At 36.8% G+C, this 14,560-nt stretch overlaps 4 protein-coding genes across 4 annotated transcripts; 2 read left to right on the forward strand and 2 right to left on the reverse strand.

The window, feature by feature from the left end:
* Positions 1 to 208: 208 nt before the first annotated feature.
* LOC139110133 (U3 small nucleolar RNA-associated protein 14 homolog A) lies at positions 209 to 3,845 on the reverse strand. Its single transcript, XM_070669719.1, has 6 exons — positions 3,037 to 3,845; positions 2,725 to 2,941; positions 2,313 to 2,633; positions 1,957 to 2,208; positions 821 to 1,777; positions 209 to 732 (listed from the first exon to the last, which is right to left on the reverse strand). The coding sequence occupies exons 1-6, from the start codon at positions 3,141 to 3,143 to the stop codon at positions 247 to 249; spliced, it is 2,340 nt and encodes a 779-aa protein (XP_070525820.1). The 5' UTR covers positions 3,144 to 3,845; the 3' UTR covers positions 209 to 246.
* On the forward strand, positions 3,795 to 4,796 carry Tcs1 (Threonyl-carbamoyl synthesis 1). The gene is made up of 2 exons (XM_070669858.1): positions 3,795 to 3,845; positions 3,916 to 4,796. The coding sequence occupies exons 1-2, from the start codon at positions 3,795 to 3,797 to the stop codon at positions 4,684 to 4,686; spliced, it is 822 nt and encodes a 273-aa protein (XP_070525959.1). The 3' UTR covers positions 4,687 to 4,796.
* Positions 4,797 to 5,025: 229 nt separating this feature from the next.
* Lili (LMBR1-like protein) lies at positions 5,026 to 10,090 on the reverse strand. The gene is made up of 10 exons (XM_070669720.1): positions 9,959 to 10,090; positions 9,662 to 9,858; positions 7,979 to 8,243; positions 7,786 to 7,889; positions 7,554 to 7,680; positions 7,402 to 7,470; positions 7,143 to 7,272; positions 6,661 to 7,018; positions 6,287 to 6,518; positions 5,026 to 6,168 (listed from the first exon to the last, which is right to left on the reverse strand). The coding sequence occupies exons 2-10, from the start codon at positions 9,719 to 9,721 to the stop codon at positions 5,918 to 5,920; spliced, it is 1,596 nt and encodes a 531-aa protein (XP_070525821.1). The 5' UTR covers positions 9,722 to 9,858; positions 9,959 to 10,090; the 3' UTR covers positions 5,026 to 5,917.
* Positions 10,091 to 10,163: 73 nt separating this feature from the next.
* On the forward strand, positions 10,164 to 11,460 carry Tpx-3 (thioredoxin peroxidase 3). Its single transcript, XM_070669723.1, has 3 exons — positions 10,164 to 10,360; positions 10,505 to 10,725; positions 10,807 to 11,460. Exons 1-3 carry the CDS (start codon positions 10,316 to 10,318, stop codon positions 11,264 to 11,266), a joined length of 726 nt encoding a protein of 241 aa, XP_070525824.1. The 5' UTR covers positions 10,164 to 10,315; the 3' UTR covers positions 11,267 to 11,460.
* Positions 11,461 to 14,560: the final 3,100 nt, after the last annotated feature.

Consider the following 14,560-nt stretch of genomic DNA (forward strand, 5'->3'; position numbering starts at 1 on the left):
ACTTATAATTATAACCACAATTACCTTAGCGTTTCCGTAATAGCAATGTTGAATAGCGATTTATTAACGGATATTTATTATATGTTGAATTATTATGTTAATATTAATTTAATATAACTTAATATAAAATTAAAATATTAATACTACATAAATATTATATTATATACTAAACAAAAATTATTTATTGATTTTATTTAAAATCCCAAGATAATAAAATTAATTTTATTGTACATTTTGCACATTTTATTAACGTTCCTTGTTATCATTGCTTTTTAATCTATTTTTTTTCTTATCGGTCTTTACAGCGGTACGTTTAAACGTTGGTTTTAACAATTTCTTCACCACTTGCTGCTTTTTGACTAACTCATTCTCATCCATTGGATCGATCACTTGTCCAAGCTTAGTTTTCACTGTCGGTCGAATAAGCCGCAAGTGAACGTTCATTGGAACGAAAGTCCGGCTGATAGGAGCTCTGACGCTCGCTTCAAAGTCTTTCACCCTGGTGAATGGATATGGTAGCTCCTTGACGAGGTGCTTTTTCAATTTTTCATTGTCGTGTTCAAACACTATGACTTTCCCCTGGTTTTCCGGTTTACGTGGCGGTGCTTTCGGAACAATCAATGTAAATCGGCTCTTCTTACGAGCCAGTTTTCTTTTCTTGATGTTCGGTCCTCCCCAAGTTCCCCACCCCGGTAGACTCAGATCAATCTCTTGTGGCTGTGACTTTTTCATCTAGAATCATTTTGCATGGATTACATTTTTATTAACAATTTTTATTTACATGTAAAACCTACAAATTTTATAAAAAAATTCTTATTACCTCTTCTTCTTTTTCCTTTCTAAATTCCTCAACAACGTCGTCGTCCGCAAATGCTTCGCTCATTATCTTATGAGTTTCCTCCTCCTGTTCGCTGTCGTCGTCTCCAGCTGTAGTCACATCCGGCAATTGAGTTTTCAAGTGTTTTGGCTTTATATTTAGATATTTTTTCGGATCTATCTCAATGTCTTGATTAATGCCAATTGATTCCTGTGACGTACTGTTTAATTTATTTTGTAAGCTCGTCCGATTGCTAGCCTTCTGTGTATTTTTCCCACAAGTTGTTTCCTCCAATGGAGAATCTAAAATAGGTTTGTGTTTGGGATTTTCAAATTCAAGACTAGGCGAATAATCCTCATTCTCTTCTTCTTGTTTTTTTACTTTTTTATTCGTCTTGCAGGTTGTCTTTACTTCCTGCACTTTTGGCTTTAGTTTTGACTTTTTCTTTTTTGATTCCTTAGAATCAAATGTTTTACTTACATTTTGTAATTTAAGTTTTTTATCGTTGTCTTTTTTCGTAGCGTCTGCACAATCGGACGTGATATCTTCGTTATTCTTTTTTCTTTTAAGAGATTTATTTTTTGTATTATTTATATTTGCATACGTAATATCATTCTTTTTATTGGCACGTAGTTTACTTTTAGTATCGTTTGCTTGTAAAATTTTTTCTATTTCATTGTGACACTTCTCTTTCTCTTTTTCCGGAGTAGTCTCAATCTTCGAAATTTTATCTTTATTTGTTTCCTCCCTTGTTTCCGTTTCCTGTTTCTTGTCATAAAATTGTCGACATTGCTGAATAAAATTATCAATTTCGACATTAGTTTTTACGTCACTTTCTTTATTTTTTAATATTATCTCGTTTTCCTCACTTTCGTCATCATCCTCGTCGCTATCAGTTCTTTTGACTTTTTGAGTTAATTCTCTACTAATTGCCAATTGTTCAGCGAGAACCTGTCGTGTCTAACAAAAAAAAAAGTTTATTGCATTGTTCTTAATTATTTAAAAACAGAAATAATTAAATATTTACAATATATATTTAGTTATATGTAAAAAATGTTTAAATACATATTTAAAATTATTTTTTAAACGTTTTTAATATCAATTTTCTTTTTCAGACTTTAAATACTTTAAATACTCACTTCCTTATTATATTTTGCTTTGATCTGTTTATTCCTAGCCCATTGGCCTGTGTTTTTATGTCTGAGAGACATTCTTTCTTCAGCACGAGTCCTATCTAATTGTTCTAACTTTGCCAAGGCCTCTTGTGGATCACTCTCTTTCAATTTTTCAAAGTCCTTCAGCTGCTGCTTAATTTTATCTTTTCGCTGAATACGATGAAACTTCTTGCTTTTTATTTTACGTTGCCGATGTGCCTTTGCCTCTTTGTATGACTAAAATATGAAAAAAATTAAAATTAATGCACTTTTAAATTTGCTTTTTCTCTGTTTTATTAAAATGTATAATAATATTATCATTAGCTATAATTTTTCTATACCTGTTGAGCTCTAAACCTGGCAGCTTCTTTCCTCCTTAAAATTACTTCCTTCAATGTCATTTTGTACTTGTCATCTTTTTTCTCTTCTTCATTAGCAGGACACAGAAACGTTGAGTCCACTTCTTCAATCTTCTTCATCAAATCAGACTTTGTACTAAAACCTCTAAGAAATTCAGGAATTTTTGAGGCACTAGAATTTTTTATCTCTGTTACACGTTTTAAAGGAAAGGATAGCTGTTCTGCTGTTCGATTCCTAGATACTATACTGTCCCATTTTTGTAATTCTTCTTTAACATTGCCATAGCCAACTGTTCTTTTTATCTGTAAGAAATTTTTGCCTCAATATGTAGTATAAAAATTATATAGTAATTAACTTTAATTAACTTATTTAATTTAAATTAAATTAATTTACTCTTTCAGCTGCTGGTTTTTCCAATGGTTTAGGAAGAACTTTGTTTTTTTGCTGTATATATCGAAGCTTTTTAATAATATTGCTTTGGTCTCCTTTTTGGTCCAGTGACTTAATCAAGTCATGTGTACGTATCACATTGTTATCAGCTGCACTGCCTTTTACAAGATGATACTCTGAGACCTCTAAACTGGGCTCGCTCCGTTCTGCCTTTTTCACCCTGCCAAAGAAAAAAAATATTACAAGAATGTAATAATATACAAAAAAAAAAAAGGTTGTACTTTAACACACTATAGTAACATTGTTATTTCTCACCTTTGACGTTTATCAAGGCGTGTTACATCCTCGATAAGTTTGGAATGATGCTTGGCTACTTCCTGATCGCTGTCATATAAATCTTCATCTATTTCTGCGTCACTCATTTTTGTGGTCGCATAAACTCTCTTCACTATAGTATAATAAATCGACCCCAACAAACCCACAAGCTCCACGAGGTAAACCGGTCAACGTTGTTAGGTTAATCCATAGACGTAATAGAATACATAGAAGTAGATAATGTTTCTTAATAACAAAGCGTACAAGATTAGAAAGAGAAAGCTAGTGTTCATGTCATTCTACCTTTCTCTCTCCCCCTCTCTTCTTCTTGTAGATGTGATATGACGAAGTTCGTCAGACGAACATAACCTCTAACCAAATTAACCGGAGTAAAATTATTTGCTATTTCCGGATGATTTGAACATAAGAGCACGAAGAAAATTAACACATTTTATTCGATTACTAAGAATGGTACTACGCTTCTGCCCATACTGCGCTAACCTTCTCAGATTCCGGGACGACTCGTTGGGCAACCGATTTGCGTGCCCCACGTGCCCGTACATCTACCGGATAGGGGGTAGGGTGACGTCGCGCATCTATTTCACAGGCAAGGAGCGTGACGGAATCTTCGATGCCGAGTCCGCGTGGATGGGCGTAGAGCAAACGGATGAGCGTTGCCCCAAATGCTCGCATCCGCGCGCCTTCGTCAAACAGATGCAAACGCGATCCGCCGACGAGCCTATGACGATCCTTTACAGATGCTGCGATCACTCTTGTGCCTTCGTGTGGCGTGTCGGCTGAGCTGTCGGGTAAGTTCACAAGACATTCGTGAAAATAACTTGACGATGACAACGCACTGAATATTTTATCTCCTTCTAGCTGTGGAATTCTCTAACAATAAGTACTAGATATATCACGAGTCCGAACTTTATGGGCCCGATGAAAGTAATCATGAATAACGCTAAAGAAGATCTAAGTATGATTGGACCAAACGAGAAGCACTTTTTTTGCGGCGGCGAACGGAGTATCGCAATGGCAGTGGAACTATTAAAGCAGGGTAAAGTGATTGCAGTGCCAACAGACACGGTATATGGGCTGGCTTGCTTAGCTGCCAACACGCAAGCCATTCAGCGCTTGTACGAGATCAAGCGGCGAGATGAAATGAAGCCACTAGCAATTTGTCTGAGCAACGTCAAGGAAGTAGGCATATGGGGCAACCTGGCCGACACTCCACCCAACATGCTGGAAACTTTACTTCCTGGACCATACACAATATGTCTGCGACGCACGTCTGCTTTAAACTTAGCTCTAAATCCTGGTTTAGACACTGTAGGTATCCGCGTGCCGAACGACAAGTTCATACGCAACGTCGCTCAGATTGCTGGCCCACTTGCATTAACCAGCGCAAACATCAGTAGTGAGCCGAGCAGCTTGCACCCGAACGAGTTTAACACGCTGTGGCCAGAGCTAGACGGTATTTTCTACAACTCAAAGAACATTAAAAAATTGAGAAACGAACGTAGAGTCGGTTCCACTGTGGTGGACATATCAAAACCGGGTTGTTTTACAGTCGTTCGTCGCGGTATTAATGCGAATGTTATTATCGGTGTGTTACGCAAATTTGGACTAAGTACAACCACGGTAAAGTAGAAACTGCGCTGCGACTAAATTCGCGATAGTTTTATTCGGTAAATAAAGATGCATTTGTGAATAATGTTGAATAATAGTTTTAAATGTGTAAATATAAAAACTGCAAAGTATTTCGTAATTTTTTGCAACACATATTATACATATATTTAAATAAGTTGAATTAACGCAGCAGAAAAGAAAATAATAATATGATGCCAAAGAGCTACACATGCTAAAAAAGTATTAAATTATTTGTAAAAGTGAATAAAGCATAACAGATTTAAACAATTTTTAACAATTAGCATTAAAGTGATATTTTTTATATTAAAAAACAATTAATCATTATAAACGCGATATTCGAAAGATTAAAGCATTTTTTTTTTATATAAGAAATATTATTTGAAATTTATATTATATATAATTTTCTTACAATTTATGTAACAAATTTATTAATTTCTTTATTATTTCATCACAAATGTCCAAGATATCATTAACTTACACTGTACTGTATACACTTTATACAATTAAAATATGTGTGAGTCTCTTAAGATCTCATTTTATTATAATTTATTCAGTCTGAAAACGTTTCATATTTCACATGAGATATTGAACAATTCCTTCTGCTCCCGTTATAATCCCTAGTTACTAATATTTTTTAGGTTTTTATTTCGAGTAATCACATGCTAAAAAATAAATTAGAAATTTATTATTTAAATTAAAACTATATCTTTTTATGCACAAATATTGGAAACTGTAAAACAGACGTTTAAAGTTCAATAAATATTAATAATTATTTTGGCAAAAGATATTTTTGCCCGATATAACGACGGAAAAAATTTTGCATACTAACTTATGCAACCGTAGATTGTATTGTAATTTTTTTGCAGTCCTCAGATCAGCCATGAGCCAATCATTCGATCACAACACATACACATATATACTCGCTCAGTCGCTGAATCTTGTCCCGAGTCAAGACAAACATATTCTTAAAAATAACGTTAACGTAATAAATAAATATTTCATATATACGTACTACGAATGTGACCGCCTTGTTGTCCTTATCGGACTACGTCTTTTACTGGCCTCGTGCATCTCGATTACAAATAATCACTAGCATTCGCTTACCTTTGTTTTTTACTAAAAATCAGAAAAACTTTCGCAAAGTCTCGGCGTCTTTCTTTTCTCTTCCTCTCTCTCTGTTTCTCTCTCTCTCTCTATTTATATTAATTATGTAATAATGTAACAAATCAGTCTAGTCTTCTTTTGTAGAAAATGACGGTGAATTTTTTTTTGCGTCAGTGGTGACTCTAATCGTCCTAAAGATGCCGAATAGACTGCTCTTCAGACGAGTATAAATCTCTTTACGTACAGTTGCCGTAAACTTGGTAGTCAAACAGCTAATCGCCGCTGTCGCGAAGATCAAATTGTAAAGGAGCACGAGTTTAAAGTTACCAAGCCATTCGATGCGCCCAAAATCACCCAACAGATCGAAGTTTGTCATTCCTGGAAAAAAAAAAATAAAATTAATAATAATAGTGTCACTTCACGCAAAGTGCTGCTCTGAATTTTTTTTTTTTATTACAATAGTAATAATTTTACTATGCATTATAATTTGTTTTACCCAGAATTCGTGATAGTAGCGGTAATGCCGAACTCAACACTAATAAAAGGGCACAGTTCGCAATAAGATGAGTGAGCGGCGTGGAGCGAAATCTAGGCTGAACGATTTTCACACCCGGTAAGGCGTACAGGCCAATCGCGCTGGTCACGGCCAAGTAGAGAATGACTGCTATCTCAATGGCTGCACCAACAGGTCCGAGTTTAGATAAAGAACTGATGCCAAGCGTAAATTGCTATATGTCAATATAAAAAAAACTATTATTTTTACATTAATTAATAAAATGACAAAATAAGATTCAAATTAATAATGCAGCAACGCGTGTTCGTAAGAAGTATTCGTTTGTAAGTAGATTAATACAGAAAAAGTGAACAAACCCTTGTGCTCAACGGCAAAGCCTTAATGCCAATTAGCAATTCTATAGTATTTTGCACCGCTAATAATGCCGTAGCGGTAGACAAAATGAGTAGCGCCAGCATGGCCACTGGATAAAGTAGCGTCCGTCGAACCCACCAGGTCCTTCGTTGCTGGTCCAGCAGCTGTCGCCGTCTTTGGACATCGTCTAAACGTTGAGCGAGACCCTTTTGTAAAGCGCCATTCTTCAGACATAATAAACCTGGACTTATACACAACAGTGGTTCGTCGTCTTCGTGCATCGCCCAGCCACAGTTCGTCGCTGGTGACATCGGCACCGGCGATACATACGACTTTCCCGTAGCTTTCACATGCTGCAATCTAAACAGACGTTAAATTAGATAAATTAGAAAAAAAAGAAAAAAAAAAAGTATTTTTAAATAATTTGCGGTGTTCGATGTACATACATAAAAATAGAGAGAAAAAAAAAGATAGATGTTCCTACCTTCTACGAATGCAGTCCTCTTCTAATCGATATGCGAAAAACTCTTCGTCCAAGTTTTTCAGGAATTGAGGTTTAACAAGAAATGATCCCACCACGTCGAATAATCGTACGAATCCCACTGGAGTGCATACTAAAAATAAGGCAACTTAGCGAATCGAAGAAAGTTTTCAGAAAAGAGTTATATGTACAAAGAATGTAACATATTAATTTTTATATGTCACAGGAAGAACAAAGTTATACGAAAATAAGTATTACTTACACAATAACATTACTACACCGACAAACGAAACGCAGGAGTATAGAAAAGGTAAATAATAACTCCATAAATCTGTAAGATAAATAATTTCAGGTTCATAGTTCATTTAGAACTGATTATTTCAACTTTTTGATAAACTTTATCTATATACTTACTGAGCAACGTGTGCAAACTCGAGTTCTGATAATCTAACAGAGCTGACAGAACATAGGTCATCCCTAATACAAGAGTACCTAAGAGACAGAGAACCATCACTGTCTCGTATACCCTCGCCATCACGCCCTACAATTGTGACATGATTATAAACGATGATACGAAGAATTTATTAAAACTCTCATTAAGCATTTATTATATAATTATTAAAAGTCTTTTGATGCTTTGTTTTACCTTTTTATGGCCTTCAAAGCCTTCCGACTCTGTAAAAAGATAGGCAAAGGGGAGAAACACGAAGAGCGACAAATTTGAAAATAGGAACACGTGGTTCCACAAACCTGTTAACAAAAATTGTACTTATTATAATGTAACGTTTACATAAGTGTATCTCATACATTTTTCTAAATCAGATTATTAAAAATTTTACCTTGAATAAGGGAGCTGTTGAGCCACTTGACGTAGTAGCTGTTCGGATACAGGATGAGGACCTCATTACTAGCGATTGACACTGGAAGTAAGAGGGTCGCACCAACGGAAATCGCCAGAGCGACCGTGCATAGCCAGAGGCTGATCCTGTACACGGTGGCCTCATCCTCGTCCACAGACAGGTAATCCTCGCGATCCCGCCGTCTGAAACGCGCGATCAACGCGTAGCTAGATATGTATAACAGCAGAAAAAGCAGCAGGTATATCTGTAAAATAACATTTATCACGAATTACATTTCAACAACTTATTTAAACATACATAAATATGTTGCCATTTTAAAATTTAGAAGCAGTCCAAAAATACTTTTTAGTTATAACAAAAAACTTCTATTAATATTCAATCATTTTTGTGGTACATTTTTATTTACTTCTTTTTAAAAATAAAATTTGCAAAATTTTTATTGAATAAAATACGATGTATATTTAATTTATATGTATTTAAATGTATAATATTTTTTTAAATATATATAAATTTATATGTATAATATCGAATTGTATGACATTAAACAATTTACTATTTCATCTTTATTAATCTTTTATCAATGAGCTGTAAATTTTAAATTAATAAAAAAAATGCTGCAAAGTTTTCTTAGGCGACAACAAAGAGTTTGCATATATAAGTAACGATCGAAGTGTTCGATAATGAGTCTTCTACCGTTCATGCATTTTCGTTTCATTAACAATTCTAGCTCGATATCGCTTAGACTTCACTTATTTATTTAAACACTAATTCACTATGTACCACTGTCAGTATGTCGCATATATTGTTCTGTGTATGCCGGGTGTATACGTAATCAATAACATTAATTTCTCAGAGTGTTGCAGTAACGAAATTCTTGTAATTACGGGCCAACAGCCACGTGTACGAATATTTTCGACATCGTCGCTGGCAATGGCCTCTTACCCAAAATAGAACGGACAAAGCTAATCTTTTACAAACACATATCGTTTACATGTTCAAGCACTAAGTCAATTCAAATAGAACAAAATCCTCGTGCAGGCACGCTGCCAAATTGAGAGACGAACGGGCGTTTGTCCCGTTACAATAAACAAACAAGTAGACATCGGCACGGGTTGACAAGCGGCGACAATCGTGGGCGCTGTGGACGTTATCACACGTTGCACATGATAAGGCACAGATTTATAACCAATTAATCACGATAAGCGACAAATGTTAATTAAACATGACGAAACCTAGTCCTGATTGTCCTGAATTCAACGAGGAAAGAATAAACCTGCCTGCTTAACTGTATCTCGGGTCCGTTTCAACGTACATTGATCTGCCTTAGCGTCTGGAAAATGGGACACCACATAGGACAGAATTTTATTGGACGCTGCAAATTTCATGTGATGCCCATCGTGTAAAAAAACTCAGTCTTGATGAAAAGAGTCGATTAAAAAATCTGTAAGCTGACCAGAAGAGGCATATATAAATCTATGTAGGATTTTGATATAAATCGACAATCTAACTAGCAGTTCGAGGCCTAAAAATTCATTAAAAATCAGATTTTCTCTCTTTGCGAATGAGGAAAATGTACGGAATGAGGAAAAGATCGCTTACAGCTTAACGAGAATAAACGTTATTTTTTCTTTTAATGCTTAATCAGCATCGCATTGTACTCACTATGTTTTCACGCACGGTATTGTGAAACAATTGCTCCCTGAGGTCAGCGTCATCTTCCATTTTCACCTGATTGTCAGCGAATGATTTCGATCAGCAAGCGGCAGCAACATTTTACCGTGTTACACAGCTCCGTGGCGACATACTCCAGTGAACGACACTTCGTGTGGGATGAGAAGTAACTGAAGTTTTGCTCGTTTCTATAACGTATGCGCAATGACACAGCTAAGGCATATGCACGACAAGTAATACGAACGGCTGATCGCGACTGATCAGCTACTCATAAAATGACCACCAAACCTGCTAACGAGCGAATCGTCATCATCGTCGATCCACATAAGAAAATTGAGGAACTCGATTAGCTTAGCCGGGAGAGGCGCAGTTACACACGATGCAGTTGGACACGGTATCGTTGAGTGTATAGGACGTATAGGACACGTAAGTGTGTTGGGCACGAACATGGCGTGAGGCTCTGATTGGCTCGTATTGCGCATGCGGTGTCGGCGCTTGCAATAACCACGACAGCCAACACCACGAGACGCGAACAGTTATTGTCGCTAATGAATCACATCTTTCGGCTTCTTGCAGTTCTTACAAGTTTCACAAACGATTGCACGGCAAATTTGGTGTTTGCAGCATAAATTATCTGCTTTTACAATGTTTCGATTACTTACTTCGTTGCGTGCACGTGGTGGAATGTTGGTAGGTATTGTTGAACACGCATATCTCGTCATGTTTTAATTGAGTTTTTGCTAATTCATTCTATACGAATGTGATTAATTTTGTATCGCATTGATATCTTAACACAAGCAAAAGTATTGTCTTTTTAAAGCGCATTTATTACAGGTCTCCACTGCAACAAATTCATTAGCAAAAGCTGATACATCATTTGTGGCAAATGTTCGAAACTTCACAGTGAGTTCAAAACTGTTTAGTGATGGGCCACAGGTCCAGAAACCTGCTCCGGATTTTTCTGGCACTGCAGTAGTTGACGGCAATTTTGCAGAAATCAAGTTAAGCGACTACAAAGGGAAATATGTTGTTCTGTTTTTCTATCCCTTGGATTTGTATGTAATTTTATTTTAATTCTCATTGCCAATGTATATGTAATGTAGCTACAATTTCTATTTTTTAAATTCTATTTGCAGCACATTTGTTTGCCCAACTGAGATAATAGCATTCAGTGAAAAGATATCTGAATTTAAAGCTTTGAACACACAAGTGATTGGAGTGTCTACAGATTCACACTTTAGCCATTTGGCATGGATCAACACCCCTCGAAAACAAGGTGGCCTTGGAGGAAACTTAGGTTATCCACTTTTAAGCGATTTTTCTAAGAGTATATCGAATAAGTACAATGTTTTATTACAAGACTCTGGAATTGCTCTCAGAGGCCTCTTCCTCATAGATAAGGAAGGACTTCTTCGACACTTTAGCGTCAATGACCTTCCAGTTGGCAGGAGCGTAGACGAAACTTTGAGGTTGATAAAGGCTTTCTTATTTGTGGAGAAGCATGGTGAAGTATGTCCTGCAAATTGGCAACCAGATTCTAAAACAATTAAACCCAATCCCAAAGATAGCAAAGAATATTTTGAAACAGTTAATTAAACTTGCGTTTAGGGATTTTGTTTAAGGAATATGTATAATAGACATTATAAAATAATGTAATATATATGTAACAGAATTAATATCATGGTTGGTTATGTAAAATGAACATGAGCATGCCTTTTATATATTATAATTAGTATTTTTTGTAAAGTGAAAGCTTAAAAGCAGACAGTAAAAAAAAAATATTTTTAGCACATGAGCATCTATATTTAATTGATAAATTTAACTAATATTCACATACATATTTATAAATTTTTCTATTTAAAGATAATTCTTCATTCTATTATATAAGTATATAATTTAAAGTCATTAGGCATTATTTGTGTTTCAATTTAAGTTTTGGAAATTATGATGCATTTAAAAGACACTCAATAAACTGTCTTTTAATGTTTGTTCAATTTACATCAAATTGTGATAACGCAGTACATAAGTAATTAGTGCTGCCTGCTAAACTTATTTCAGAATAAAAGAAAGAGCAAAATTATATACACATGTTTATACGTACGTACATTCGGATGCCATAAGATAATTAAAACGTAGCATAAGGTAGATGACGGAATTAAAAACCGTTACAATATTAGTAGGTAGGCAGGTAGGTAGGTAGGTAAGCTGGCGCGCGTTGTTGACGGAGGCTGCTGCTGCTTCTAAAGGCTTCTCATGATAAATTTAGTAGAGTGAGCTTATTATTTCGCGAGGAGAGAGGATATGTCTTAGGGAACGCCCCAAAAGGAGGGGGATAAAGTAACCGGAGAGAGATGAGATGAAAGCCCCATGATTCTCAGGAAAGCGATGAGCTTGGTACACGTCGCGAGAACGTCAGGAGATCGCGAGTGGGAGAAAAACCGAAAAGCGACGCCTGAGATAAACGGCTCATCCTTCGTTCCACCCTACGCGTCACCCCCACGGCAAATCCAATCCCGGTCCGTCATCCCCGCGCGCGCATGAGATTTTCAAGACTAATCACATTCGCGTCTCACGGTACCGCGTCGTAAGCGAGTCGCGTGTCGTGGCTATGCAACTTCGCATTATTGTTGCAAAATATGAAATAGTAAAAAAAAAAAAAAAAAAATTATATATACATCAGGGCAAATAGAAAATTTTTTCTCACATTCTTTTTCCGTTTGTGTCGCCGCGTGTTTGATTAGGCTCGTTATCGGCGGTGGAGTTTTCGGTCAGCACGGACTCGTATATCGTTAAATGCGCCTGTCTTCCGGCGTGAATCGCACTCGATGCTCCAATAGATAAAATAGGTACAATATTGCAAGCGTAATCGATTCACTAAGAGAGAGAAAGAAATTGATAAACGTTTAATAAATCTTTATATTTCGTTTCATCGAAATTTATTATTTTCCGTGCACGTTCTTGCACATCCATTTCTACGGGCGTAGCTCGGGCGTCTAGTGATCATATCTCGGATATCTATTGGATATCAAAATGTCCCGCAATATATTCAGTCATTCAATATCCAAGAGATATCTCCCGATATTTCCCGGGTATATCCGTCTCCAGTGCGGATGATTATACAACTCGATCATAGAGAACACACGATGCGCATAAAACTACGGAGAAACAAACGGAAATTCTAAACAATATCATACCGCGATGTCCGCGATTCCGTTCGATCCACAAAGAATCGCTGCGTCGCGGTGCCGACGCTGCGAAAGGGGACGTGTGTCAACGAGGAGAGCGTGAATATCGAATAGACGTTGAAGACAAAAAGGTGGGTGAGCTGGGAAGGAGTGAATGAAAAAGCAGATTCGGGGAGATCGGGGAATCGTGGAAAAAAAAAAAAAAAAAAAAAAAAAAATAGACGAAGGCGCGATAGCGCGAGAAAGCGTTGATTGAAGTGCATGTACTTACGTTACTCAGCGATACCCTGGCGTATGTAGTAGATGCGGAATACGCGCGATGCAGATGCATTGTTACCCTGGTCCTCTCTCGTGGTCGCCGTGGCAGCCTCCGTTTTCGGAACGACGTGAAAAGTGAGGTGTGTAAATACGCGTTCAGATGCGTGCCGTGCTCGACGAGCGCGTGAGTGAATGGCGACGTGAAAAGCCGCACGTACGCGAGTAATTGTATGCACTTTTTTGATTGTAGGCTGCGTTATGACTGCAGACGTCCGATGAATACTCTTGAATTTTTGCGGCGCGCGAGAATAGTTTTGTCGAAAAAAAAAAAAAAAAGAAGAAAAAATATATATGCTGAATAATTATGTAATATAGTTAAAACACTCCAATGGGAAAAGGAGACCGTTTCAAATTTTCACTCGTGACGTTTATCCACGAGAAATTTAACAATTTGTAAAACACAATGGAGTAAGCTCCTTTTAATCAGCGATTTTTCCTGCTCCACAAATTTCACTCATGTTTCCGATCTCATTTCAACGAGATGGCACAGATAGCGATATAAATACGAATCGATAGGTTTTATTAACCGGCGCTTCTCGATCCCGTTTGAATGGCGACTCCATCAAAGAATCGCTCGTTGATTTTATTTCGAAAGCGGATGCTGCGTTTTACCTCCGTGTCAATTTATTTAGTTACGCGGACCTCTTGTGTAGCCGCACAACAATTAATTTTAATCCCGGGCCCACGGATTTTTATGTGAGCGCCGCCGCTGTGCGCATTTATCGCTATCTCTACGGGCGCACCGCGATAGAAATAGAGAGAAAAAAAAGGAGAGAGCGCAATTTAAACATATTCGTACTTTTATTCGATTGTTCGTATATCCCGTTGAAAGTCGTCGAATCTAGGAACGTTTGCTTATCACCTCGCAAACGAGATCGACGATCGCCGGCGTGGGTCGGCCTTGCATAGATCTTGAATGGAGGAAATGCGAACGACATTATATGGTTCAACGATCATTATTTAGCGATTACGAAACGATCGGCTGTACAATAATTTGAGATTCTCGATTCACATGTATCCGTATAAAACACGGTACAATGAACTTTCTTCTTAATTGACGTCTATAGATAGGATATATAATGTGAAAGAGGCGACAATTTATTAATTTTTTTTTTTTTTGTAGCTCTACCGTTCTGTTTAATAAAATTATTTGTTTAGATACTTATCACAACAGGTGGAATATATCGTAGGAACCCTGCCTGTGTCTTACGTGTGTTCATATGTATGTATATGCATGTGTATGTGTGTGCGTTTGCTGCGTGTATGGCATATATGTTATACACATGTGTATATGTTCCAATTTTATAACCACAGCGAATCCTGGTTACAGGTATTGGTACCAGCGCAATTGCAGCGAGTTGAAATTTCCGTGGACAAGAGGAAATCG

The sequence above is a fragment of the Cardiocondyla obscurior genome, linkage group LG19, assembly GCF_019399895.1.
Source record: "Cardiocondyla obscurior isolate alpha-2009 linkage group LG19, Cobs3.1, whole genome shotgun sequence".
Taxonomy (NCBI): Eukaryota; Metazoa; Arthropoda; class Insecta; order Hymenoptera; family Formicidae; genus Cardiocondyla; species Cardiocondyla obscurior.